The following is a 27606-nucleotide window of genomic DNA, read 5'->3' as shown; positions in this document are numbered from 1 at the left end:
TTTATTTTGAATTCAAGGAACACTTAACCAGCATGGCTACCACAGCATTCTGCAGCGATACACCATCCCGTCTGGTTTGCGCTTAGTGGGACTATCATTTGTTTTTCAACAGGACAATGACCCAACACACCTCCAGGCTGTGTAAGGGCTATTTGACCAAGAAGGAGAGTGATGGAGTGCTGCATCAGATGACCAGGCCTCCACAACCACCCGACCTCAACCCAATTGAGATGGTTTGGGATGAGTTGGACCGCAGAGTGAAAGAAAAGCAGCCAACAAGTGATCAGCATATGTGGGAACTCCTTCAAGACTGTTGGAAAAGCATTCCAGGTGAAGCTGGTTGAGAGAATGCCAAGAGTGTGCAAAGCTGTCATCAAGGCAAAGGGTGGCTACTTTGAAGAATCTAAAATCTAACATATATTTGGATACTACATGATTCCATATGTGTTATTTCATAGTGTTGATGTCTTCACTATTAATCTACAATGTAGAAAATAGTAAAAATTAAGAAAAACCCTTGAATGAGTAAGTGTGTCCAAACTTTTGACTGGTACTGTATATATTTGCTACTGCTCAACTAAATAAATCTCGGTCGACCAACAGCCTATCGACCAAACAATTGGGATCAGCCCTAATTTGCTCAAATTAGAGAAAAATGTGATCATTCGCACAATCATCCTAAAATGTCATAAGAAATGAGGGGTGTTTTTTATCTTAGAGTAATGTTATAATATGCTTTTATATTTGGTTCTGTTATGTAGAATACTATCATTATGTGATCTTGCAGGCATTGATTCAGCTTTGATCTAACTTTAATATTAAACGAGCACCATTCGCCAGAGAAGCTTGTTCTCTGGGCAGCTGAACGAGTAGAGCAGAGAGACTGTGCTTAAAGTAGAGAATCCCGCACATTTGCAGAAGCTTTGGACTTTTAGCTGTCGGGAAGAGGGGTTGAGAGAAGTCAGATCCACAGCCACTCCGTAAAAGAAAAGCCCTTTGGCACAGTGTGTGTGTGTGTGTCTTCCAGCTCATCCTCTCCAAACACAAGGCTTCCTGCGGGGCAATCTCAACCCCATTTCAGCCTTTCCCATTCAAAGCTAAACAACTAGGTCCGCGGCATCTAAATTGTTTGATATCTTAAGTCCTCAAGCAACTGGAACAATCAAGATGTGCTTCAGATATTTTAGATTCGGTAGAAAAGTGGCAGACAAAAACAACATTATCTGCATTCAATGTTTTCCTCTTTCCCACAGATCTGAGAGATGGATGTATTTTCACCAGCCTCATTCAATCTGAAGGGCAGCCATCTTCACAGGGGTCAGGGCAAGGAAGAAAAACGTTGACTTGCTCTGCCCCTCCAGGGTACTGAAATATGCCCTTTGGAGCTTGGCACTGCCCTGAGAGGTGCACACCAGAGCTGTTCTAAATAGTAAAGAATGGGCAGGCCAGGAAATGTCCAAAGACTTTGGCAGAGCCAACAAAAACAATATGCCAGCAGATTGTTAGTGCCACACACATCTACAGTGATGGAAAAAACTATTTGATCCCCTGCTGATTTTGTACGTTTGCCCACTGACAAAGAAATGATCAGTCTATAATTGTAATGGTAGGTTTATTTGAACAGTGAGAGACAGAATAACAACAGAAAAATCCAGAAAAACGCATGTCAAAATTGTTATAAATTGATTTGCATTTTAATGAGGGACATAAGTATTTGACCCCTCTGCAAAACATGACTTAATACTTGGTGGCAAAACCCTTGTTGGCAATCACAGAGGTCAGACATTTCTTGTAGTTGGCCACCAGGTTTGCACACATCTCAGGAGAGATTTTGTCCCACTCTTCTTTGCAGATCTTCTCCAAGTCATTAATGTTTCGAGGCTGACGTTTGGCAACTCGAACCTTCAGCTCCCTCCACAGATTTTCTATGGGATTAAGGTCTGGAGACTGGCTAGGCCACTCCAGGACCTTAATGTGCTTCTTCATGAGCCACTCCTTTGTTGCCTTGGCCGTGTGTTTTGGGTCATTGTCATGCTGGAATACACATCCACGACCCATTTTCAATGCCCTGGCTGAGGGAAGGAGGTTCTCACACAAGGTTTGACGGTACATGGCCCTGTCCATCGTCCATTTGATGCGGTCCCCTTAGCAGAAAAACACCCCCAAAGCATCATGTTTCCATCTCCATGTTTGACAGTGGGGATGGTGTTCTTGGGGTCATAGGCAGCATTCCTCCTCCTCCAAACACGGCGAGTTGAGTTGATGCCAAAAAGCTACATTTTGGTCTCATCTGACCACAACACTTTCACCCAGTTCTCCTCTGAATCATTCAGATGTTCATTGGCAAACTTCAGACGGGCATGTATATGTGCTTTCTTGAGCAGGGGGATCTTGCGGGCGCTGCAGGATTTCAGTCCTTCACGGTGTAGTGTTTTACCAATTGTTTTCTTGGTGACTATGGTCCCAGCTGCCTTGAGATCATTGACAAGATCCTCCCGTGTAGTTCTGGGCTGATTCCTCACCGTTCTCATGATCATTGCAACTCCACGAGGTGAGATCTTGCATGGAGCCCCAGGCCGAGGGAGATTGACAGTTCTTTTGTGTTTCTTCCATTTGCGAATAATCGCACCAACTGTTGTCACCTTCTCACCAAGCTCCTTGGCGATGGTCTTGTAGCCCATTCCAGCCTTGTGTAGGTCTACAATCTTGTCCCTGACATCCTTGGAGAGCTCTTTGGTCTTGGCCATGGTGGAGAGTTTGTAATCTGATTGATTGATTGCTTCTGTGGACAGGTTGTCACGCCCTGGCTCTGGGGACACTGTTATGTTGAGCCAGGGTGTGTAGATCAATGTGTTTTGTTTCTATGGGTGCTATTTCTATGTTGGCCAGACTGGCTCCCAATCAGAGGCAACGAGTGTCAGGTGTTGCTGGTTGTCTCTGATTGGGAGCCATATTTAAACAGTCTGTTTTTCATTCGTGTTTGTGGGATTTTGTTTCCAGTCGGTTTGTGTTAGACCGTGAACTGTCACGATATCGTTTTGTTGTTTTGGTCATTTGACGCTAATTAAAGAGTATGTTTGCCTGCAACGCTGCGCCTTGGTCCTCATCTGTTCCTGACGATCGTGACAGAAAATCCCACCAGAACTGGACCAAGCAGCGAGTCGAGGAGCCATCGCCAGGGAAATCCCTAGCAGATCTCCGTGGCAGCCTTGACTGGGTCAAGCCGAGTGAAGAGCAGAGAGGGTGGACTTGGGAACAGTGGAGGAAGAGTCTCGACTGGGTCAAGCCTAATGAAGAGCAGAATGGCTGGAGTTGGAGGCAGAAGAGCGAGAGTTGGGCGAGAACTATAGAGGCCTGGCCCACGGGGAGGAGAGACCCCCAGAAATTTTTTTAGGGGGCTCACGCCGGGACGACGGGGCAGCAGGAGGCCGCTGATGGAGCGGTCCAGCGGGTGTGCAAGGGAGGCCGCCAGGTTAAGGGGGCCACTGGTCACAGAGGAGAGGGAAAGTGTGGAGGCACGGCGAGAGGTACTGGTGTGTGTTACCAGTCCGGTCCGGCCCGTTCCTGATCCCTGCATAGGGCCAGTGATGTGTGTCCCCAGTACGGTCCGGCCTGTTCCTGTTCCTCGCATCGAGCCTGTGGTGCGCGTCGCCAGCCCGGTCCGGCCTGTTCCTGCTCCCCGCACCGAGCCTATGGTGAGCGTCGCCGGCCCGGTCCGGCCCACTCCTGCTCCCCACACCAAGCCAGTGGTGTGCGTCGTCAGTCCGGCACGGCCCGTGCCCGTTCCCCACGCCAAGCCAGTGGTGTGCGTCGTCAGTCCGGCACGGCCCGTGCCTGTTCCCCACACCAAGCCAGTGGTGTGCGTCGCCAGCCGGTCCGGCCCGCTCCTGCTCCCCACACCAAGCCAGTGGTGTGCGTCGCCAGTCCGGTCCGGCCTGTTCCTGCTCCCGCACCAAGTCAGTGGGGCGCCGTCAGCCGGCTCGGCCCGTTCCTGCTCCCGCGCCAAGTCGGTGGTGCGTTTCGTCAACCCGGTTCGGCCCGTTCCTGCTCCCCGCACCACGTCAGTGGTGCGCCAGTCAGCCCGGCTCGGCCCGTTCCTGCTCCCCGCACCAAGTCAGGGGTGCGTTTGCGTCGCTTCGGCTCGGGCCGTTCCTGCTCCCCACACCAGGCCAGTGGTGTGCGTCGTCAGTCCGGCACAGCCCGTGCCTGTTCCACTGGTGCCTGGTTCAGCACGGGTCAGCTGCTTCACGCCGGAGCTAGAGCAATCCGCTCCACCAGTGTGCAGTCCAGCTCCGGCCAGCGGGGCCAGACCGGACCAGGGGTACTTTGGGGGGTTGGAGAGGGAGCGGGGAACAGGCCCGGAGCCGGATCCGCCGCCTAGACGGAGTGCCCACCCGGTCCCTCCCCTGTGGTATTTGGTTGACAGCGGTCGGAGTCCGCGCCTTTAGGGGGGGGTACTGTCACGCCCTGGCTCTGGGGACTCTGTTATGTTGAGCCAGGGTGTGTAGATCAATGTGTTTTGTTTCTATGGGTGCTATTTCTATGTTGGCCAGACTGGCTCCCAATCAGAGGCAACGAGTGTCAGGTGTTGCTGGTTGTCTCTGATTGGGAGCCATATTTAAACAGTCTGTTTTTCATTCGTGTTTGTGGGATTTTGTTTCCAGTCGGTTTGTGTTAGACCGTGAACTGTCACGATATCGTTTTGTTGTTTTGGTCATTTGACGCTAATTAAAGAGTATGTTTGCCTGCAACGCTGCGCCTTGGTCCTCATCTGTTCCTGACGATCGTGACACAGGTGTCTTTTATACAGGTAACAAGCTGAGATTAGGAGCACTCCCTATAAGAGTGTGCTCCTAATCTCAGCTCGTTACCTGTATAAAAGACACCTGGGAGCCAGAAATCTTTCTGATTGAGAGGGGGTCAAATACTTATTTCCCTCATTAAAATGCAAATCAATTTATAACATTTTTGACATGCGTTTTTCTGGATTTTTTTGTTGTTATTCTGTCTCCCAGTTCAAATAAACCTACCATTACAATTATAGACTGATCATTTCTTTGTCAGTGGGCAAACGTACAAAATCAGCAGGGGATCAAATAATTTTTTCCCTCACTGTATACTAAAATAAAGCCCTCAAGAGAGAAGCTAAATGAAGCACATCTCCTTCCTCTCAGTCCCTACAAACATCCAAAACAATGTTTTGTCCGTCCGTGAAACAGCAGAGGGGGCACAGTAAGACAAGTGTACTCCTCTTTCCTCCTCCGTTCCTCCCTCTCCAGAGATCTGACCCAACATGCAGTAATGAATGAATGGGTGTGCTACTCAGTTGTGGCGTCCCGGGGAGCACAGACAACTCTTTCGTTTCCCTTTTAACCTCCTCATTGCAAGCTCATATTAGTCCAACCAAGGGCTTCATGTAGAGAAATACAGCGGGGCTGATAATGTGTTTGGTTTCATGAGAGGCACAAGAGTAAACACTTGAAAAGGTTGACTCACACAAAGTAGGTTTTCAAGGATTTCTTGCTTGAGAAGCTTTTCCAACTTCATCAGAAAGAAGGGGAACCACACACTGGGAGCCAAGATTGCAAAGGCTGGAGCAAAGGGAGGGAACAGGTAGGGAGGGCTGGTAATGCCCAAGGGAGAGAGAGGGATGGCGAGATGGAGAGAGTCAAGGCCAGAAAGGCCTTCTATTCCATCAAAAGGAACATAACATTCAACATCCCAATTAGGATCTGGCTAAAAATACTTGAATCAGTTATAAAACCCATTGCCCTTTATGGTTGTGAGGTCTGGGGTCCGCTCACCAACCGAGAATTCACAAAATTGGAGAAACACCAAATTGAGACCCGGCATGCAAAATTCTGCAAAAATATCCTCTTTGTACAACGTAAAACACCAAATAATGCATGCAGAATGGAATTAGGCCGATACCCGCTAATTGTCAAAATCCAGAAAAGAGCCATTAAATTCTACAACCACCTAAAAGGAAGCGATTCCCAAACCTTCCATAACAAAGCCATCACCTACAGAGAGATTAACCTGGAGAAGAGTCCCCTAAGCAAGCTGGTCCTGGGGCTCTGTTCACAAACACAAACAGACCCCACAGAGCCACAGGACAGCAACACAATTAGACCCAACCAAATCATGAGAAAACAAAAACATAATTACTTGACACATTGGATTATTATTATTTTTTTAAACAGAAAACTAAAATGCTTTTTGGCCTTAAACAGAAAATACACAGTGGCAGAATACCTGACCACCGTGACTGACCCAAAATTAAGGAAATCTTTGACTATGTACAGACTCAGTGAGCATAGCCTTGCTATTGAGAGAGGACGCCATAGGCAGACCTGGCTCTCAAGAGAAGACAGGCTATGTGCCTACTGCCCACAAAATGGAAACTGAGCTGCACATCCTAACCTCCTGCCAAATGTATGACCATATTAGAGACACATATTTCCCTCAATTACACAGACCCACAAAGAATTCGAAAACAAATCCAATTTTGATAAACTCCCATATCTATTGGGTGAAATACCACAGTGTGCCATCACAGTAGCAATATTTGTGACCTGTTGCCACAAGAAAAGGGCAACCAGTGAAGAACAAAAAGCATTGTAAATACAACCCATATTTATGCTTAGTTATTTTCCCTTTTGTACTTTAACTATTTGCACATCGTTACAACACTGTATATAGCCATAATATAACATTTGAAATGTCTCTATTCCTTTGGAACTTTTGTGAGTGTAACGTTTACTGTTCATTTTATATTGTTTATTTCACTTTTGTTTATTACAGTGGGGGAAAAAAGTATTTAGTCAGCCACCAATTGTGCAAGTTCTCCCACTTAAAAAGATGAGAGAGGCCTGTAATTTTCATCATAGGTACACGTCAACTATGACAGACAAAATGAGGAAAAAAAATCCAGAAAATCACATTGTAGGATTTTTTATGAATTTATTTGCAAATTATGGTGGGAAATAAGTACTTGGTCAATAACAAAAGTTTCTCAATACTTTGTTATATACCCTTTGTTGGCAATAACACAGGTCAAACGTTTTCTGTAAGTCTTCACAAGGTTTTCACACACTGTTGCTGGTATTTTGGCCCATTCCTCCATGCAGATCTCCTCTAGAGCAGTGATGTTTTGGGGCTGTCGCTGGGCAACACGGACTTTCAACTCCCTCCAAAGATTTTCTATGGGGTTGAGATCTGGAGACTGGCTAGGCCACTCCAGGACCTTGAAATGCTTCTTACGAAGCCACTCCTTCGTTGCCCGGGCGGTGTGTTTGGGATCATTGTCATGCTGAAAGACCCAGCCACGTTTCATCTTCAATGCCCTTGCTGATGGAAGGAGGTTTTCACTCAAAATCTCACGATACATGGCCCCATTCATTCTTTCCTTTACACGGATCAGTCGTCCTGGTCCCTTTGCAGAAAAACAGCCCCAAAGCATGATGTTTCCACCCCCATGCTTCACAGTAGGTATGGTGTTCTTTGGATGCAACTCAGCATTCTTTGTCCTCCAAACACGACTGAGTTGAGTTTTGACCAAAAAGTTCTATTTTGGTTTCATCTGACCATATGACATTCTCCCAATCCTCTTCTGGATCATCCAAATGCACTCTAGCAAACTTCAGACGGGCCTGGACATGTACTGGCTTAAGCAGGGGGACACGTCTGGCACTGCAGGATTTGAGTCCCTGGCGGCGTAGTGTGTTACTGATGGTAGGCTTTGTTACTTTGGTCCCAGCTCTCTGCAGGTCATTCACTAGGTCCCCCCGTGTGGTTCTGGGATTTTTGCTCACCGTTCTTGTGATCATTTTGACCCCACGGGGTGAGATCTTGCGTGGAGCCCCAGATCGAGGGAGATTATCAGTGGTCTTGTATGTCTTCCATTTCCTAATAATTGCTCCCACAGTTGATTTCTTCAAACCAAGCTGCTTACCTATTGCAGATTCAGTCTTCCCAGCCTGGTGCAGGTCTACAATTTTGTTTCTGGTGTCCTTTGACAGCTCTTTGGTCTTGGCCATAGTGGAGTTTGGAGTGTGACTGTTTGAGGTTGTGGACAGGTGTCTTTTATACTGATAACAAGTTCAAACAGGTGCCATTAATACAGGTAACGAGTGGAGGACAGAGGAGCCTCTTAAAGAAGAAGTTACAGGTCTTGTTTGTAGGTGACCAAATACTTATTTTCCACCATAATTTGCAAATAAATTCATTAAAAATCCTACAATGTGATTTTCTGGATTTTTTTCTTCTCAATTTGTCTGTCATAGTTGACGTGTACCTATGATGAAAATTACAGGCCTCTCTCATCTTTTTAAGTGGGAGAACTTGCACAATTGGTGGCTGACTAAATACTTTTTCCCCCACTGTATCTATTTCACTTGCTTTGGCAATGTAAACATACGTTACCCATGCCAATAAAGCCCTTTGAATTGACAGAGCAACTGAGAGAGAGACTGCCAGCGCAGGTAGCCCCACTGGGGCCTGGCAGAGCAGGAGGAGGGAGGGGTGAAGGAGATGAGGGAGGGAGAGGGGGCACCCGAGTGGCAGGCCCAAGAAAGGGGAAGAAATGAACCACCAAACAATTACCCTCTCTGGTAGACCCCCGCTCCTAATTTCTATGCAAAAAATATCAGTTGTTCTTTGAGGGCAGGGGTGAAGGATTCCCCTGGATAGGAGAGAGACTGTGGCTCTGTGGAGGATGCCCCTGGATAGGAGAGAGACTGTGGCTCTGTGGAGGATGCCCCTGGATAGGAGAGAGTCTGTGGCTCTGTGGAGGATGCCCCTGGATAGGAGAGAGACTGGGGCTCTGTGGAGGATGCCCCTGGATAGGAGAGAGACTGGGGCTCTGTGGAGGATGCCCCTGGTTAGGAGTGAGAGACTAGGGCGATGTGGAGGATGCCCCTGGATAGGAGTGAGAGACTAGGGCGATGTGGAGGATTCCCCTGGATACGAGAGAGACTAGGGGATGCCCCTGAATAGGAGAGAGAGACTGGGGCTCTGTGGAGAATAGTGCAGGGCCTAGCTAGCAGTCTGTTTCCCTAACCGCCGCTCTCCACCTAACTCCCACACCCCTACCCCACTGCCCTCTCTCTCAGCGCTCCTTGAATGGTGATTAAGTGTCAAGATTAGGGCTGGGCGATATGGCTTAAAAATCATAGCTCAAACTTATGGCCAATTCACGATATATACAGTGCATTCGGAAAGTATTCAGACCCATTGACTTTTTCCACATTTTGTTACGTTACAGCCTTATTCTAAAATTGATTAAATAAAAAAATGTCCTCCTCAATCTAAACACAATACCCCGTAATGACAAAGTGAAAACAGCGTTTTAGAAAAGTTTGCAAATGTATTTAAAATAAAAGAACAGAAATACCTCATTTACATAAGTTTTCAGACCCTTTGCTGTGAGACTCGAAATTGAGCTCAGGTGCATCCTGTTTCCATAGATCATCCTTGAGATGTTTCTACAACTTAATTGGAGTCGATCTGTGGTAAATTCTATTGATTGGACATGATTTGGAAAGGCACACACCTGTCTATATAAGGTCCCACAGGTGACAGTGCATGTCAGAGCAAAAACCTAGCCATGAGGTCGGAGGAATTGTCCATAGAGCTCCGAGACAGGATTGTGTCGAGGCACAGATCTGGGGAAAGGTACCAAAACATTTCTGCAGCATTGAAGGTCCCCAAGAACCCAGTGGCCTTCATCATTCTTAAATGGAAGAAGTTTGGAACCACCTAGACTCTTCCTAGAGCTGGCCGCCCAGCAAAACTGAGCAATCGGGGGAAAAGGGCCTTGTTCCAGGGAGGTGACCAAGAACCCGATGGTCACTCTGACAGAGCTCCAGAGTTCCTCTGTGGAGATGGGAGAACCTTCCAGAAGGACAACCATGTCTGCAGCGCTCCACCAATCAGGCCTTTATGGTAGAGTGGCCAGACGGAAGCCACCCCTCAGTAAAAAGCACATGACAGCCCACTTGGAGTTTGCCAATAGGCACCTAAAGGACTCTGACCATGAGAAACAAGATTCTCTGGTCTGATGAAATCAAGATTGAACTCTTTGGCCTGAATGCCAAGCGTCACATCTGGAGGAAACCTGGCACCATCCCTACGGTGAAGCATGGTGTTGGCAGCATCATGCTGTGGGGATGTTTTTCAGCGGCAGGGACTGGGAGACTAGTCAGCATCGAGGGAAAGATGAACGGCGCAAAGTACAGAGACATCCTTGATGAAAACCTGCTCCAGAGCGCTCAGGACCTCAGACTGCGGCGAAGGTTCACCTTCCAACAGGACAACGACCCTAAGCACACAGCCAAGACAACGCAGGAGTGGCTTTGGGACAAATCTCTGAATTTCCTTGAGTGGCCCAGCCAGAGCCCGGACTTGAACCTGATCGAACATCTCTGGAGAGACCTGAAAATAGCTGTGCAGCGACGCTCCCCATCCAACCTGACAGAGCTGGAGAGGATCTGCAGAGCAGAATGAGAGAAACTCCCCAAATACAGGTGTGCCAAGCTTGTAGCGTCATACCCAAGAAAACTCAAGGCTGTAATCGCTGCCAAAGGTGCTTCAACAAAGGGTCTGAATACTTATGTAAATGTGATATTTCAGTTTTGTATTTGTTATACATTTGCAAACATTTCTAAAAACCTGTTTTTGCTTTGTCATTATGGGGTATTGTGTGTAGATTGATGATGGAAAAAAACAATTTAATCAATTTTAGAATAAGGCTGTAACGTAACAAAATGTGGAAAAAGTCAAGGGGTCTGAATACTTTCTGAATGCACTGTATCTCTTTTTTTGTGTGTGTTTTCTCTAAATAAGCTTTGTTGTATAATTAAAGGTAAAATACACTGCATAATCTAATGAATTCAAGGCTTGTGAAATTATACCTAGGCTAAATATAAGCCTTCCACAACCATAAGACCCACTAATAATTTAATGATTTATCAAAATAGTTTAACCTGCTTTTTGCAATAATCACTGATCTGGCTTTCAAGTCAGTCTATGAAAAAGCCCCCTTTTTGTAACCAGAACCATGCACAATGCACATTCACTAATAATGACTAACTTCTTGTAGCAGCATTATAGAAAATTAACACAGGTCTCATAAACAATCTCTCAAGCACAAGCCAATGTGCTAGTGAGTAGGCAGCTAATCTTTATATTTCAAGTTTAGCCAACTTCGATCTATTTGCTAGCTAACAAGGTAGAACAGTTCAATTATTATGAACACACCCTTCTGTCCATCTCCAACTGTTTGAACAGCATGAGAACGAGTTGCCAATTCCTTATATAAATGTGTTTAATGCTTATTGCACATTTATAAAACACAGACTAGACAGCTAGTATAACAGTCTTTGGCTAAAATGCTGCTAGCGGTACCTGGTACCTTCTCTCTCTCACTCTCTGGAGAGAAAGGATTACTGGCCCTCTGATTTACACAGATATGGCACTTGCTCAAAATAGTAATACTTCCACAGCCAGGCTGCTAATCAGTGTGGAAGGGTAAAAGAAGCTGCTGCCATTTCTTCTGAAAGAAAATATCAGATTTTCATGTTTACCACCAACCTTGCAAGGGGGGGACAAAAAAAGGTGCTTAATATTTCCAGGGATTACCTCAATTTGACTTGGACAGTCGGATGAGGAAAAGGACAAACCCATCAGCCACTTGCATGGAGGGAAAAGAGCAAGGTTTTCAGCAGCTGACAATAGCTGGCTGTGGCATCCCAGATTACTGGCGATGTGTCGTCCAGTCTGATCACCGCCACCAAAACACAAGTTGTCGCTAGCTTCTGTGTGTCGCTTCACACCTTCACTGCCAGCATGCCCAAGAGAGGCTCCAATGCATCAGGCTATGAATCATCACGACTGAGCCAGTCTCAGCCCATCCCAGCAATGTCCACACACACACACACACACACACACACACACACAGGGACACCCACACACACAGTGGGACAGGCACTTTGCAGGCTCTGAGAAGAGAGGTGAGTCGGTGTGATCCACAGAGGGAAACACAGGTTCACACCTCAGGCTGGTGAGGTAGGGGTCATGACCTCTCTGTGTGTTCTCAGGGCTAACAGCACAACCTCTCACCAGACAGATACAGTGGGGAGAACAAGTATTTGATACACTGCAGATTTTGCAGGTTTTCCTACTTACAAAGCATGTAGAGGTCTGTAATTTTTATCATGGGTACACTTCAACTGTGAGAGACGGAATCTAAAACTAAAATCCAGAAAATCACATTGTATGATTTTTAAGTAATTAATTTGCATTTTATTGCATGACATAAGTATTTGATCACCTACCAACCAGTAAGAATTCCGGCTCTCACAGACCTGTTAGTTTTTCTTTAAGAAACCCTCCTGTTCTCCACTCATTACCTGTATTAACTGCACCTGTTTGAACTCGTTACCTGTATAAAAGACAATCAAACAGACTCCAACCTCTCCACAATGGCCAAGACCAGAGAGCTCTGTAAGGACATCAGGGATAAAATTGTAGACCTGCACAAGGCTGGGATGGGCTACAGAACAATAGGCAAGCAGTTTGGTGAGAAGGCAACAACTGTTGGCGCAATTATTAGAAAATGGAAGAAGTTCAAGATGACGGTCAATCACCCTCGGTCTGGGGCTCCATGCAAGATCTCACCTCGTGGGGCATCAATGATCATGAGGAAGGTGAAGGATCAGCCCAGAACTACATGGCAGGACCTGGTCAATGACCTGAAGAGAGCTGGGACCACAGTCTCAAAGAAAACCATTAGAAACACACTACGCCGTCATGGATTAAAATCCTGCAGCGCACGCAAGGTCCCCCTGCTCGAGCCAGCGCATGTCCAGGCCAGTCTGAAGTTTGCCAATGACCATCTGGATGATCCAGAGGAAGAATGGGAGAAGATAATGTGGTCTGATGAGACAAACATATAGCTTTTTGGTCTAAACTCCACTCGCCGTGTTTGGAGGAAGAAGAAGGATGAGTACAACCCCAAGAACACCATCCCAACCGTGAAGCATGGAGGTGGAAACATCATTCTTTGGGGATGCTTTTCTGCAAAGGGGACAGGACGACTACACCGTATTGAGGGGAGGATGGATGGGGCCATGTATCGCGAGATCTTGGCCAACAACCTCCTTCCCTCAGTAAGAGCATTGAAGATGGGTCGTGGCTGGGTCTTCCAGCATGACAACGACCCGAAACACACAGCCAGGGCAACTAAGGAGTGGCTCCGTAAGAAGCATCTCAAGGTCCTGGAGTGGCCTAGCCAGTCTCCAGACCTGAACCCAATATACAATCTTTGGAGGGAGCTGAAAGTCCGTATTGCCCAGCGACAGCCCCGAAACCTGAAGGATCTGGAGAAGGTCTGTATGGAGGAGTGGGCCAAAATCCCTGCTGCAGTGTGTGCAAACCTGGTCAAGACCTACAGGAAACGTATGATCTCTGTAATTGCAAACAAAGGTTTCTGTACCAAATATTAAGTTCTGCTTTTCTGATGTATCAAATACTTATGTCATACAATAAAATGCAAATTAATTACTTAAAAATCATACAATGTGATTTTCTGGATTTTTGTTTTAGATTCCGTCTCTCACAGTTGAAGTGTACCTATGATAAAAATTACAGACCTCTACATGCTTTGTAAGTAGGAAAACCTGCAAAATCGGCAGTGTATCAAATTCTTTTTCTCCCCACTGTAGATACATAGAGAGGAGAGAGGGAGGGTCTGGCTGCCCTGAGGTCAGTCCAGTGAGGCTCCTCTGTTCTCCCACACTGTGTAGAGTGTGTGTGTGTGTGTGTGTGTGTGTGTGTGCGTGTGTGTGTGTGTGTGTGTGTGTGTGTGTGTGTGTGTGTGTGTGTGTGTGGGTGGGTGGGGGGGTTGGGGGTCTGTCTTCCAGGGAACTTCCAAAACAGGAAGCACAGAGATTACTCCAAACAACCACAGCTGGGAGCAATTCTCACCAGGACAAGAGGCTTGACACACATTGAAGAAGTATGACTACACAGTCAACACTTATTGTACTTAGGACAATTGTACAATCTACCTATTAGAATACATTTTCACTAGCATATAATTATATTTGTACCAATTCCTTGTCTTAGTATTTTGTGGTTAAATTAGATGCTAAAAAGTGTGTGAGAATGTGCTTTTCTCTTCTATGCAAATCCAGTCCAGGGTTCTTCTACCCAACCAGTGGAATAGTGGCACTGTGCCACCTTGTTACATTTCAACTTCTGCCATGTGACTTCTCCAAAACAAATATTTGACTGTGAGAACAGCATGTGTCTCACCAGGAGAAAACAAATGTGAAAGTAAAATACCATGGCCGTGTCCGAAATCTGTCTTGCATACTGCTTACTAAAACGACATACTGTGTACTAATAGTACTAGCCTACAAACTATTTAGAACGTATGCAGTAAGCAACAAATATCCACATACTACTACTGCAGGTTATTACCGGGACCCATTAGGGCTGGAATGGAAGCCTTCACGCCCTTCAGCTTCCACTTCCAGACCACTTCAGGCACATTGTGTCATAATAAAGGAGGGCTGTGTGTGTGTGTGTGTGTGTGTGTGTGTGTGTGTGTGTGTGTGTGTGTGTGTGTGTGTGTGTGTGTGTGTGTGTGTGAAACGGCTCAGACTCAGGAGTTCAATCTCCCCGCCAGAGAGCATGTATAAAGTAGGCCTCTGTCCATCCTCCACTGCTGCTGCAGAAAAAATACACAACGCGAGGAGGGAGGGGAAAAAGAGCGAAAGCGCCAGGCCAGACCTCCATGATGTGATAGGGTCATTTCTACATCGTTGCTCCTGCATATTCCATTTTTCACAGAAGTCATGAGAGGAGGAGGGAGCTCCATTTCTATCCTCCTTTTTAAATGGGAAGATGGAATAGGCTTTCTTGTTCAGCCTCGGCGACACAAAGTGCAGGGCGCTGCTTTATTGTGTGCCAGAGGGCAGAAGACGCTTAGATGCTGCGACGTGTGTGAACACCAAAAAAAAAATGTGGTTGCAGTGAGCGTTTGCTCCAAACAGTGGGAGTTGACGTGCAGGTGAAGGCTGTTCTCTGCCAGGCTGGCTGCTTGACATTTAGGGGATGAGGGGGAAACTAAGGGAGCTATCTGATTACACCAACTCTAACGCCTTCTAAGCTCTCACTTACAGGGAATGGATATCCCCGGAGCTTCCAGTGTCAATCAGCCTCACAATCAACCCCTGTCCTGAACCATGTAATATTTCCCATTATACAACCAGATCACTACTACCATCATCACAAAGAGAGTGTCTCAAGGTGCTCTTTTTTTAAACAGATGTAACAAGCCCTTTTCATGATCTTTTACAATAATCACCCATTTAACCAGCTCTGTCAATTAATCAATATTTTATAAAGCCCTTTTTACATCAGCAGTTATCACAAAGTGCTATACAGAAACCCAGCCTAAAACCCCAAAGAGCAAGCAATACAGATGCAGAAGCAGAGTGGCTAGGAAAAACTCCCTAGAAAGGCAGAAACTTAGGAAGAAACGTAGAGAGGAACCAGGCTCCGAGGGGTGGCCAGTCCTCTTCTGGCTGTGCCGGGTGGAGATGATAAAAGTACATGGCAATTAAGGCCAGATCGTTCTTCAAGACGTTCAAACGTCTATACGTCTATAATCTTGGGTGAATGCGTAAAAAGGTGCATTGAAAGACAAATGAATCCCTCATTTATCTCTTGTGACCAGCTAAGGCAATCCAAAACATGGAAGCAGCATGGAAAAAGGAGTGAATCTCCTGATCTGAGAGGGCCGTGGCTTGGACTGTATTCTTCTGTTAATAGGCCAAAGCCATCACACAGGCTTAGGACTGCAGTTTCAAGTTATTGGACCATGGCAGGTATTATAGCCAAGCTAGCGTGTGTGCGTGTGTGTGTGTGTGTGTGTGTGTGTGTGTGTGTGTGTGTGTGTGTGTGTGTGTGTGTGTGTGTGTGTGTGTGTGTGTGTGTGTGTGTGTGTGACTACGCCCACTCCCTCTAGCCTCAGTCTCACCTGTAAGTTCGTGATGGATCAGCTTGGCGAAGTTGGGGTCGTCCCCCCACCAGAAGATCCAGAGCTCCCTACGTCCGGGCCTCTGGCTCCGCCGCCACACGCTCAGCACATCCACCTTGAGGCAGCGGCTGAAGCTGCACAGGATGGGGTCCTCCTCGGTCACCGGGAAGAGGATGGGTGCCGAGGTGGGGCCTTGCCACACGTACCGCTTCCATTTAATCCCCGTCAGGTCCGCCTGAGGGGAAGGAGGGAGAGAGAGAGAGTGTCAGCTTCTGCTACAATAGCCAGTACTCAGCAGCCAGCCAGTACCTGTGAGTAAACATCTGCTGAGCAGCGTTTAAAAAGCAAGCATTAATTCTCCTTTATGGAGCCTCTGCCTCCTCAAGAGGAACACTTATGACAAGGAGACACACAGGAAGACAGCCACAGGAAGAGAAACACACAGAGAGAGAGAGAGAGAGAGAGAGAGAGAGAGAGAGAGAGAGAGAGAGAGAGAGAGAGAGAGAGAGAGAGAGAGAGAGAGAGAGAGAGAGAGAGAGAGAGAGAGAGAGAGAGATGGAAAAACAGAGAGTGAGAGAGAGGAAAGAGAGAGAGAAAAACAGAGAGAGTGAGGAGAGAGACAACGATAGAGAAAGGAGAGAGAGGAGAGATAAGAGGGAGGAGAGAGACAGGGAGATGGGGAGGAGAGAGAGGAGAGATAGAGGGAGGAGAGAGACGGAGATATAGAGAGAGGAGAGATAGAGGGAGGAGAGAGACAGGGAGATAGAGGGAGGAGAGAGAGGAGAGATAGAGGGAGGAGAGAGACAGAGATATAGAGAGAGGAGAGATAGAGGGAGGAGAGAGACAGGGAGATAGAGGGAGGAGAGAGAGGAGAGATAGAGGGAGGAGAGAGACGAAGATAGAGGGAGGAGAGAGAGGAGATAGAGGGAGGAGAGAGACAGAGATATAGAGGGAGGAGAGAGAGGAGAGATAGAGGGAGGAGAGAGACAGTGAGATAGAGGGAGGAGAGAGAGGAGATATAGAGGGAGGAGAGAGACAGAGATATAGAGGAAGGATAGAGGGAGGAGAGAGATAGGGAGATAGAGGGAGGAGAGAGACAGAGATATAGAGAGAGGAGAGAGAGGAGAGATAGAGGGAGGAGAGAGACAGGGAGATAGAGAGAGGAGAGATAGAGGGAGGAGAGAGAGGAGAGAGAGGGAGGAGCGAGAGAAGAGATAGCGGGAGGAGAGAGACAGGGAGATAGAGGGAGGAGAGAGAGATATAGAGGGAGGAGAGAGGAGAGAGAGGAGAGATAGAGGGAGGAGAGAGACAGAGAGATAGAGGGAGGCGAGAGACAGAGATATAGAGGGAGGAGAGAGACAGAGATATAGAGGGAGGCGAGAGACAGAGATATAGAGGGAGGAGAGAGACAGAGATATAGAGGGAGGAGACAGAGGAGATATAGAGGGAGGAGAGAGACAGAGATATAGAGGGAGGAGACAGAGGAGATATAGAGGGAGGAGAGAGACAGAGATATAGAGGGAGGAGACAGAGGAGAGATAGAGGGAGGAGAGAGAGAGATATAGAGGGAGGAGAGAGACAGAGATATAGAGGGAGGAGACAGAGGAGAGATAGAGGGAGGAGAGAGAGAGATATAGAGGGAGGAGAGAGACAGAGATATAGAGGGAGGAGACAGAGGAGAGATAGAGGGAGGAGAGAGACAGAGATATAGAGGGAGGAGAGAGACAGAGATATATAGGGAGGCTCTGTCGTAGACGGCCGCGACCGGGAGACCCATGGGGCGGTGCACAATTGGCCCAGTGTCGTCCAGGGTAGGGGAGGGAATGGCCAGCAGGGATGTAGCTCAGTTGGTAGAGCATGGTGTTTGCAACACCAGGGTTGTGGGTTCGATTCCCACGGGCGGCCAGTATAAATGTTTTATAAATAATGTATGCACTAACTGTAAGTTGCTCTGGATAAGAGCGTCTGCTAAATGATGTAAATGTAATGTAATGAGATAGACAGATATATATAGGGAGGACAGAGATAAAGGAAGATAAAGACAGGAAGATTGAGACAACAGACAGACAGACAGACGGTGATAGAGAAAAGGCTGCAATATAAACAGAAAGAAACACGGCTGGAGAACGATGCAGCACACACAAAAAAGTATTTGTTTGTTTTTGTTCTGATTGTGTGCATTTTAGCTTCAGGTGCTTTCAATCTCAACATGAACAACGTGCTCAAAGCTTGATAAAAAATAACTCCCTAATGCTTGTAAATGTGCTCTGACCAACTTAATCCTTTTTAATGATGAGTGCTTTGGGGAGTGTGCCCACTGCTCTGTAATAACCAAGGCTGTTTGGCAGTGGGCACACTCCCCAAAGGTTTTTATAGAGAGTGAAAACACAACACAGAGAAACTCATAGGTCGTAAATCACAGGCAGCAGCACAGGGTTCTACAGGGTTATGAAGTGTTGAAGCAGGAACATTATGCTCCACTGCTACTGCTGCCTGCTTAGTCCTGCCGGCTGGCTGGTACTCATCAGACAGCAGGCCCTACGTACATACAACCAACCAGCGATCCCTGTGCTCATGTCCTACACTGACGCCATACACTGTCTCTCACACCACTAACATACCACTAAAACGTACACTACACCACCCACTGCTGAATACATCATGCCTTCCAGTGTTTTAGGCTTACACTCTGTGCCCATGTCTTACACTTACATACTGCAAAGGCCAACACCATCCCCACAACCTATGTTGCTATATTACCTTGCAGTACTACTCCTGATGGAGCTGGCTCTCCTATCTATCCTTGCAGCATGGCAGACAGTTGAACTGATTTTCTTCAACTGGACCTACTGATTTTTTAGGTAGGTTATTTTGCGCTGCTAGGCAATATGTTCGAGTCGACCAACTGTCACTTTGTTAGAAGTAGACAATCTATTATTTTGGCTGGGGTAAACTTAAATCAATTTAAACGCTATGAGCGCGACCAAGCGATTAAGCCTGGTTGTGTTATAGCTAGTCTTTAGCCTAGCCACGGATAAGCTGGGAGATTTGTGTTGTCAACTGGAGCCAAGCTGGATCACAACAACAAGTTTTAGTTATCCAATCTAACATGGCAGCCAGGGCAGCCATACACTGGCCATAGAACGCTACTGAAATCATAATGCTACAATGATCTCAGCAAAAAATAGCTAGTCTCATTACCAAATATGATGAGCAACTGTAACTACACTGAACAGGAGTATTTCTGTCTGTAATAAAGCCCTTTTGTGGGGAAAAACGCATTCTGATTTGCTGGGCCTGGCTCCCTAATGGCTGGGCCTGGCTGCCAAGTGGGTGGGCCTATGCCCTCCAAGGCCCACCCATGGCTGCACCCCTTCCCAGTCATGTGAAATCCATAGATCAGGGCCTAATGAATTTATTTCAATTGACTGATTTCCTTTGATGAACTGTAACTCAGTAAAATTGCGTTTATATTTTTGTTCAGTATACAGAAATTGAGAGATTCCAATTATTGAAAGCTCATAGGCTGTTGAGTTTAGTGGCACAATCTGTAAAAAAAAAAAATCACAAGATGACAACAAATCTATTCCACACATGGCCAAAACAAAAAATAACTTTCCTCAACACTACTCTATCCCATGTACCCCTAAATTTGTTTTTCATTGCTAAGATTTATTATGATTGGTAGACACACCAACTCTCAGCCTCTTACTGCCATGTTATCACGTATTATCCATTCATCAAGCAACATCATAGGAAATATCTCACATCAGGAATCTTGCTCAAGGGCATTCAAACGCTGTTCCAGACAACTATTCACAAGCCCATGTTCATTTATCATATAGGCCTATAACCTATAGCTTATTCCTTCCACGGTATAGTCCTACTGCTGCAGTTTATGTTTCACTAACTCCCTCCATCAAGCCCTCTCTCTCATGGTGGCAGACACAGTGGTGTGAGGAACTACCTGACACCTGCATCTTGCAGAGAAACATTTGTGCTGCACAGAAAGGAAGGGGATGGAAACAAAACTGAAGTGTGAAACCAGATCATCCGCACTTATAGAATCTGACTGTTTCTGAAATGGGCTGTGCTTGGACAGTTTGCCTGCATACATCTCACTTATTCTTCTACAGAAATGTACTTTCATCGCACAATCCAGTCTTCTGATGACAGCTCTGATTTTTTGTAAATGTTTTTCTCTGTCAATGTGAGGCTATCCAAAGCCTTGGCATGGCTGTTTTCCCTGTCAAAGATCAAGTTGAGGCTTTCGATACATAAACTAGGCTATTCTCTGCAAATACTAAGTGGCAATCTTCAAGAGGCAGATTGCGCCGTCAAGGGTCTGTGTGCCTTCTGCGGTCAATCAATCAATCTATCTTTTCAAAATACAGTACATCTGAGTTACAGTCTGTATGCAGGATGAATGAGTGAGTGAGTGTCAGGGAAATGTGTGTTTCCTTCAAACTGACTAATGACATGGCTAGCTGACTGTTAGTATTATGCTCTGGTATGTAGGCAATTGTGTATGCAAAGTGTACCCCACTAAAAGGGCAAGAACCAGGGTCGGGTTAAGTTTCCCTTTTCAGATGGCAAGCCAAACCCCCATAGCAGCGATAGGGGAATCTGAGGGCAAAGCTATTTGACGGACTCAGGAAGTTGACGTTAAATCTGTCTGGGATTTGAGGGTTACGACCCCTCCTTCGTCAGCTGCTCAGCTCTGCTCAGCTTCGCGCACCTTCCCGCTCAGCGCTCCAGGTCACATTGTGGACTATAAGCATTGCCCCCACCCCCCCTCTCTTTTACACTGCTGCTACTCTCTGTTTATTATCTATGCATAGTCACTTTAATAACTCTACCTACATGTCCATATTACCTCAATTACCTCGACTAACCGGTGCCCCCGCACATTGACTTGGTACCGGTACCCCCTGTATATAGCCTCGCTATTGTTATTTTTACTGCTGCTCTTTAATTATTTGTTACTTTTATTTTGTATTATTTTATATTGTATATTCTTTCTTAAAACTGCATTGTTGGTTAAGGGCTTGTAAGTAAGCATTTCACTGTATTCGGCGCATGTGACAAATAAAATTTGATTTGATTTTTTGATTTGATTTGGAAAGGTTGCTGGATCGAATTCCCGAGCTGACAAGGTAAAAATCTGTCGTTCTGCCCCTGAGCAAGGCAGTTAACTCACTGTTCCCTGTGCGCCGATGACGTGGAAGTCGATTAAGGCAGCCCCCCGCACCTCTCTGATTTAGAGGGGTTGGGTTAAATGCGGGAGACACATTTCAGTTGAATGCATTCAGTTGTACAACTGACTAGGTATCCCCCTTTCCTTTCCCTTCCTGCCAGTCTCTCTCCCAGGCCAGTCTCCCTCCCAGGCCAGAGACAGGCAACAGGTGAAGTTGCTCAAATCATTCCTGAGCAGACGGATAGACACCCCACCACCACTACCAGATACTCTCTGTCAAGGCCTCACCCTCCGGCTGAAGCACATGAAACTAGTTAACAAGTGTTTGCATCTTGGAGAACTCCAGAGAAATGCAAATCCACTTGGTCTACTCTCTTGTCTCGCCCAGCCTTTCCTTCTGCACAGCATTTGTCGCTGCTGCAGTGTTGGTTTTTGTTCTAATCCTGCCCAGCCCGAAAGGAGTTTGATGAGCCCTACAATTACTTTCTTCTACACAAGGGTGAGAACTTAGACTGCCAAGAGACACTAGTCTAGCAGGGCAGTTGTGATGTGACTTGATTTATGAAATGCATGTGTTATACACACATAATAACTAATCTTCAAACTTCACCACCCACACATTTGCAAGCAAAATCTGCTTAACTTCAAATACAAACAATAATTGTACAGAAAACATTGCTATAAGACTCCTGAGAACTGTTTAAAGTTATGGGGAAAGTGCCACTGTTCACTGCATTCTTTCAGCCTAAAACCACTAAGTCTGGTTAGTGTGCGAGTCATACATGACCGTGAACAGCAGCACTGGTATCATGCTTAGTCTCAGTATGCAGTAAAATGTCTCCCTGCTATTGCAATACAGCAGCCAGTCATTCACTACTAGCCTCATAGCCTCTCCTGTTCATTCAGCTCTACTGTCAAATGCTTTGGAAAAGGGCAGTTCATGTCTATCAATGTCCAAAGTGTATCATGATTTATTAATTTAACCTTCATGAAGGGGAATTGTTAACATATGTCATGCAATGCATATTGTACAGAAAAAAATACAATGCATTGATGCAAACCTATAGTTAGTGCACTACTGAGAAACTCCTAGATTGTTCTAGCGAGTAGTAGTAGTGCCAGGGACAAGAGGGGACGTGTGAGCTTTTTCCTTCAGTCGTAATAGTAGGCTATAACCAAAATATATTAGGTACTGTTGGTTGTATGTGTTTATGATAGCTATATAATTCAATTGTTTACGACTGACTAGCAACAGTATCAATCAGCACTATGAGAACTAAGACAGAAAAATAAATACACAAAAAAATCAAACAATTAATCTGTCATGAACAATGTATTCAACTGAAAACTTGCCAGACGGGAACTAAGTCCTAAAGTCTATCATGCACTAACAATAGCCAAGAGTACATTCTTGTTTATTAATATTTCAGCCCGTGCCTCCGTTAGGTATGCGCGAGCCAAGAGTGTAAACAACAAATGATTGGCAAGCAAACTTGACAACTTCAAAGGGAAAGTACTGTATGTAAGCCCGCGAATAGGCTACCCTGTTTCACTAACTAAGCTCTTCATTGGCTACTTTAAAGGAAACAATGTAGCAAGCAATGTATCTGAACAACTACACCGGCCAACTGACAAGAACAACATGATTAATTCATTGATTGAACATGGGAGTTGAAATTAGAAGCCAATGTTCACGAGCCTTTACTTTGCATTCCATGACCGAATGTAAATGTGTCTGCAATTTAGCTAACTTGCTATTTGTGCAAATGAACGACATTGCAAACTAGTTAGCAGGCTAGCAAACTGTTTGGGTTTATTTTTAGGTCACGTAAACATGCTGCACAATGCATTCGATAAAAAGCCCAACGTTACTTCAACCAAGTAAACTAGATGAGCACAAAAATGTATCATGCTTGGTATTCAGTGTTACTAGTTATAGCTAGTTGGCTAAGATGTTTATCAACACACATTACATTAGTTGCACTTTTATTGCCTAACCTCTCATGGCTGGAATGCATTTAGTATGATCAAACTGAACATTTATGATGGCAAACACAAGCATGCATGCAGCTGCAAGTGACAGATAACCCTATTATTACTTAATCTTGCACAACTTCGTAGTATGCAAATAAACATTGCCTTGGTGAATGATGTCTGAATTGCAGTGCTCGACAGGCCCTACACCTGCTTTCCCACTGTTGTGGCTACCGTTTTTGCTCTCTTCAGCTAGTTAAAAATGGCTGCTTTTCCTATAGTTTTAAATCTCTTACCAGACAGAATAGATTGGAATGGCAATCCTCCAAACTGGCCCCGTTCGGTACAAAACAAGAACTCATCCTTTCACAGCGAGATTGAACATTCCATCATTTCAGTTCCGGGGGAAATAAATACCGATTTCCAAATGTATTTTGCAAGATGTATAAGCTAATCAACGATAATTATTTTTAAACAATCGGCTGGAGTATGTAATTCAACAACCCTTCGAATGCTATTGTCCACCCAAAAATAAAAGCAGTTAAAATATCGTCTCCGCAACCTCTCTGTCGACCTCTCAAATACACATTAAGTTAAAAAAATTAAGTGAGCGAAAAATGCTTTAAAACAAAAAGAAAAGGAGAGTAAAGAAGCAACTCTCCCCCTCCCCCTTAGCTTAAAACGGGCTTTGCTAAAAACGTCCCTCTACTCCTCCATCACCATCAAAATCGATCTAAAAACGAATAACATCCTTAAAAACCGATAAAAAATGGGCATATGCCTATATTTTTACGGTAATTTTAACCATTATTTCGGTCTCTGTTCCTGCTGGTTCCCATTTGAATTCATGGATTCCTTTCTTTAATGGCGGCCACAGGGAGAACTCTGCCTCCCAAAGCCTATTGGCTCATTCATGGTCATGAGGGGTGTAATAACACTGTAACGGATGGGTATTGCCGCTAGGCAAGAGCAAGTGGCGCTACTGAGCAACCAGATTTTGTTACTAATGATCAAACCTAATTTGCCGACTTTCACAGTGCACCACCTAGTGCATACACAAAGAAATGTATCCATTCCTTGCATCAATATTTACATAATTCAACAGTGAGTGTACCCTGCCCTTGCAATCCCATCAAAGCCCTAATTCGAATTCAAAAACGTGCACCTTGAAGGTGTCAATGTAGGCGGGGATACACTGTAACACTATTGTAACACTATTGTGTGCTGTAGTAACACTGTAACGCTTTGAACACACCGACTGTGTCATTGCGTTTTGTGACACCACAAGTACATTCATTTCCAATGGAACGCTGCGTTTGCCTCGCAGCATTGCGTTACAGCGGCAGTGGTACGTGCTGTGTGGTGCATACGTTGGATTTATCGAACGTATGCGTCAAACTGTATGCGTAAACGGGTTGACAGAAATGGTAGCAGAAGGTGAATGTTGAACTTTTGTTGCACACATATCTAGATGATGCTGCATACTATTTTGCGCAATGAGGAGTTGCCCCAGGCCACACATGCCATGAATTAACTAAACATGACATGATCAAATTATTGTTGCACCTCTGTGTGAAGAAATTACTTTTATTGTTTTTGCTGCCAATCATTCAAGATGAATGAATTTATTCGGTTATGATGAAGTATTCAGTCAATTTCAATTTACTGATGCAACCCAATAGTGACTACATTTACACTCTAAAAATTAGGGGTTCAACAAGGGTTCTTCTAAGATCATCAAAGTTCTTTGAAGAACCGTAGGGTTCTTGACACAAAAAATTGTCCCCAAAAGGTTATTCCAAGAACCCCATAGGAGGTGGGGTTCATCGAGGAACCTCTTTAGTTGATGGGGGTTCTTGCAGGAACCTAACTGCCCAACTGAAATACTTGGATTTGAATTTGAAAGGACAGCAGGTCATGATGTTAAGATATGAATTGTCAAAGACTCCAGCCACCCTAGTCATAGACTGTTCTCTCTGCTACCGCACGGCAAGCGGTACCGGAGTGCCAAGTCTAGGTCCAAAAGACTTCTCAACAGCTTCTACCCCCAAGCCATAAGACTCCTGAACAGCTAATCATGGCTACCCGGACTATTTGCACTGCCCCCCCACCCCATCCTTTTTACGCTGCTGCTACTCTGTTAAGTATTTATGCACAGTCACTTTAACTCTACCCACATGTACATATTACCTCAACTACCTCAACTAGCCAGTGCCCCCGCACATTGACTCTGCAACGGTACCCCCCTGTATATATAGCCTCCCTACTGTCACTTTATTTTACTTCTGCTCTTTTTTTCTCAACACTTTTTTTGTTGTTGTTTTATTCTTACTTTTTTTGTTTAAAATAAATGCACTGTTGGTTAAGGGCTGTAAGTAAGCATTTCACTGTAATGTCTGCACCTGTTGTATTCGGCGCATGTGACCATTTGATTTGATTTGATTTTTAATTGAAAAATGTAAAGATCTCCTCAATTTAAGGTAAGGTTTGTCCATTGTATGATCTAAATTGATATTGTTTTATGATGATATCATCTATCTTTTCATATTTGTGCAAATCTTTCTAAAACAGAAAATGGACACAATTCAATGGATATCAATCAACAAAGAGGTAAGAATATGTATGCTATAAGAACATGTTGAAGGCTAGCTGTTTTGGGTGCAGATGACTGAACTGCTCACTTTTGTATCTGTGTCTGCAGGTATACAGACAAGGAGGCATACAAAGGTATGTCAACTGGTATTGGTATGTTATGCAGATCACATTTACTATCCTCCTTCCTTACCTCTTCAATGAATATCCCATAGGCCTCTACATTATGGACAAGGTATGTGTATGAAAACCATGATCAAAACATTTTTTTTTTTCATTCACATTCACCACAAAAAACAAGATATGAATTCTGTTGTGTGCATGTTTTGTTAAACATCTGTATAATTACAATTTTTTTGGATTCACAGACTTCACCCTCCCTACACCTCTGATGAATATAACAGGAAACCTGTTCAATCATCATGCACTGCAAAATCATTCTGGCTATGGATACGGAGAACATCAACACGCGAGAGGATATACCCATTGGACTTGGGGCTCTGCTGGGAGTTTACCTCATATTTTGATTTTTTATTCTGCTTTGCCACTAAAATCATAAAAACACTGAGAACTCAAATACTGTGCTGTTATTGTTATTGTTATTATTGTTATGCGTATTATTATTAATAATAATAATGGGGGGTAGCTAAAAAAAGAACCCCAAAAGGTTCTTCAAAAGGCTCTTCTAGGATCCATTAAAAGGGGTTCTTTGAAGAAGAGTTCCCCCACAGTTTCAATGTGAAGAACCCGTAAAGGATACTCCAGGAACCTTTTCTTTTTAGAGTGTACAAGGGACAAACCTTACCTTAAATTGAGGAGAACTTCACATTTTTCCGTTTAGTGCCTACACCTGCTGTCCTTTCAAATTCAAATCCAAATGTTTCAGTTGGGCAGTTAGGTTTCTGCAAGAACTCCCACCAACTAAGGAGGTTCCTCGATGAACCCCACCTCCTTTGGGTTCTTGAAATAACCTTTTAGGGGCCATTTTCAGTGCCAAGAACCCTAAGGTTCTTCGAAGAACTTCAAGGATCTTAGAAGAACCCTTGTTGAACCCCTAATTTTTAGAGTGCACTTTGTTACACTGCCTGTGAGATCCTCAGTCAAAGTCATAGCCCATCCCATGGCCATGTGTTCATGCTTGCTGCTGTGATATTGTGCAGGCCAGTCTCCAAGGCCAGATAATGTTTCTCTCCCTTCATCAGTGATTCTGATCTGATCCTGACAGGTCCAACAGCTCCCATCGTTATATCTATCTCCCACCAGACAGCACTGATAATCTCTCTCTCTCCCTGCTCTTTTCTCTTTATCATCACACCCACTAGATATGAGAAACTATTGGGGAACAATAAAGTATCTGTGTGATTGTTGTAAAGAAAAGCATTTGATGATAGACCTGATAAGCACAATTGTCATAACATTGCAACTAATGGGAAACTAATCTTTGATGTTATTTCTCTCTCTTACTAATCTCATTAAATCTCTACTGACACAATGCCAAACTACAAGAACAACTGTGAAAATGAAAGTATAACATACTCTATATAATTAAGCCATAAGGCCTGAGGGAGTGTGGTATATGGCCAATATACCATGGCTAAGGGCTGTTCTTATGCGCAACGCAACGCAGAGTGCTAGGACACAGCTGCACCATCGAGAGCATCCTGACTGGTTGCATCACCGCCTGGTATGGCAACTGCTTGGTCTCCGACCGCAAGGCACTACAGAGGGTAGTGCGTCCGGGCCAGTACATCACTGGGGCCAAGCTTCCTGCCATCCAGGACCTCTATACCAGGCG

The 27606-nt window shown here is 45.1% G+C and overlaps 1 protein-coding gene across 2 annotated transcripts in view; it reads right to left on the bottom strand.

Moving 5' to 3' along the window:
• LOC121579767 (mediator of RNA polymerase II transcription subunit 13-like) overlaps positions 1 to 24101 on the bottom strand; it is a 144990-nt gene extending 120889 nt beyond the window's left edge. For both annotated transcript variants that reach the window (XM_045224291.1, XM_045224292.1), the window contains exons 1-2: positions 23516 to 24101; positions 16049 to 16283 (exon numbers count right to left, since the gene is read on the bottom strand). In XM_045224291.1, coding sequence (XP_045080226.1) covers positions 16049 to 16283; positions 23516 to 23581 — 301 coding nt within the window. In that variant the 5' untranslated portion in view covers positions 23582 to 24101. The remainder of the gene's footprint in view (positions 1 to 16048; positions 16284 to 23515) is intronic.
• Positions 24102 to 27606: the final 3505 nt, after the last annotated feature.

This window comes from Coregonus clupeaformis, chromosome 13, assembly GCF_020615455.1.
Source record: "Coregonus clupeaformis isolate EN_2021a chromosome 13, ASM2061545v1, whole genome shotgun sequence".
Taxonomy (NCBI): Eukaryota; Metazoa; Chordata; class Actinopteri; order Salmoniformes; family Salmonidae; genus Coregonus; species Coregonus clupeaformis.
This window is presented reverse-complemented; position numbering and strand designations above follow the sequence as displayed.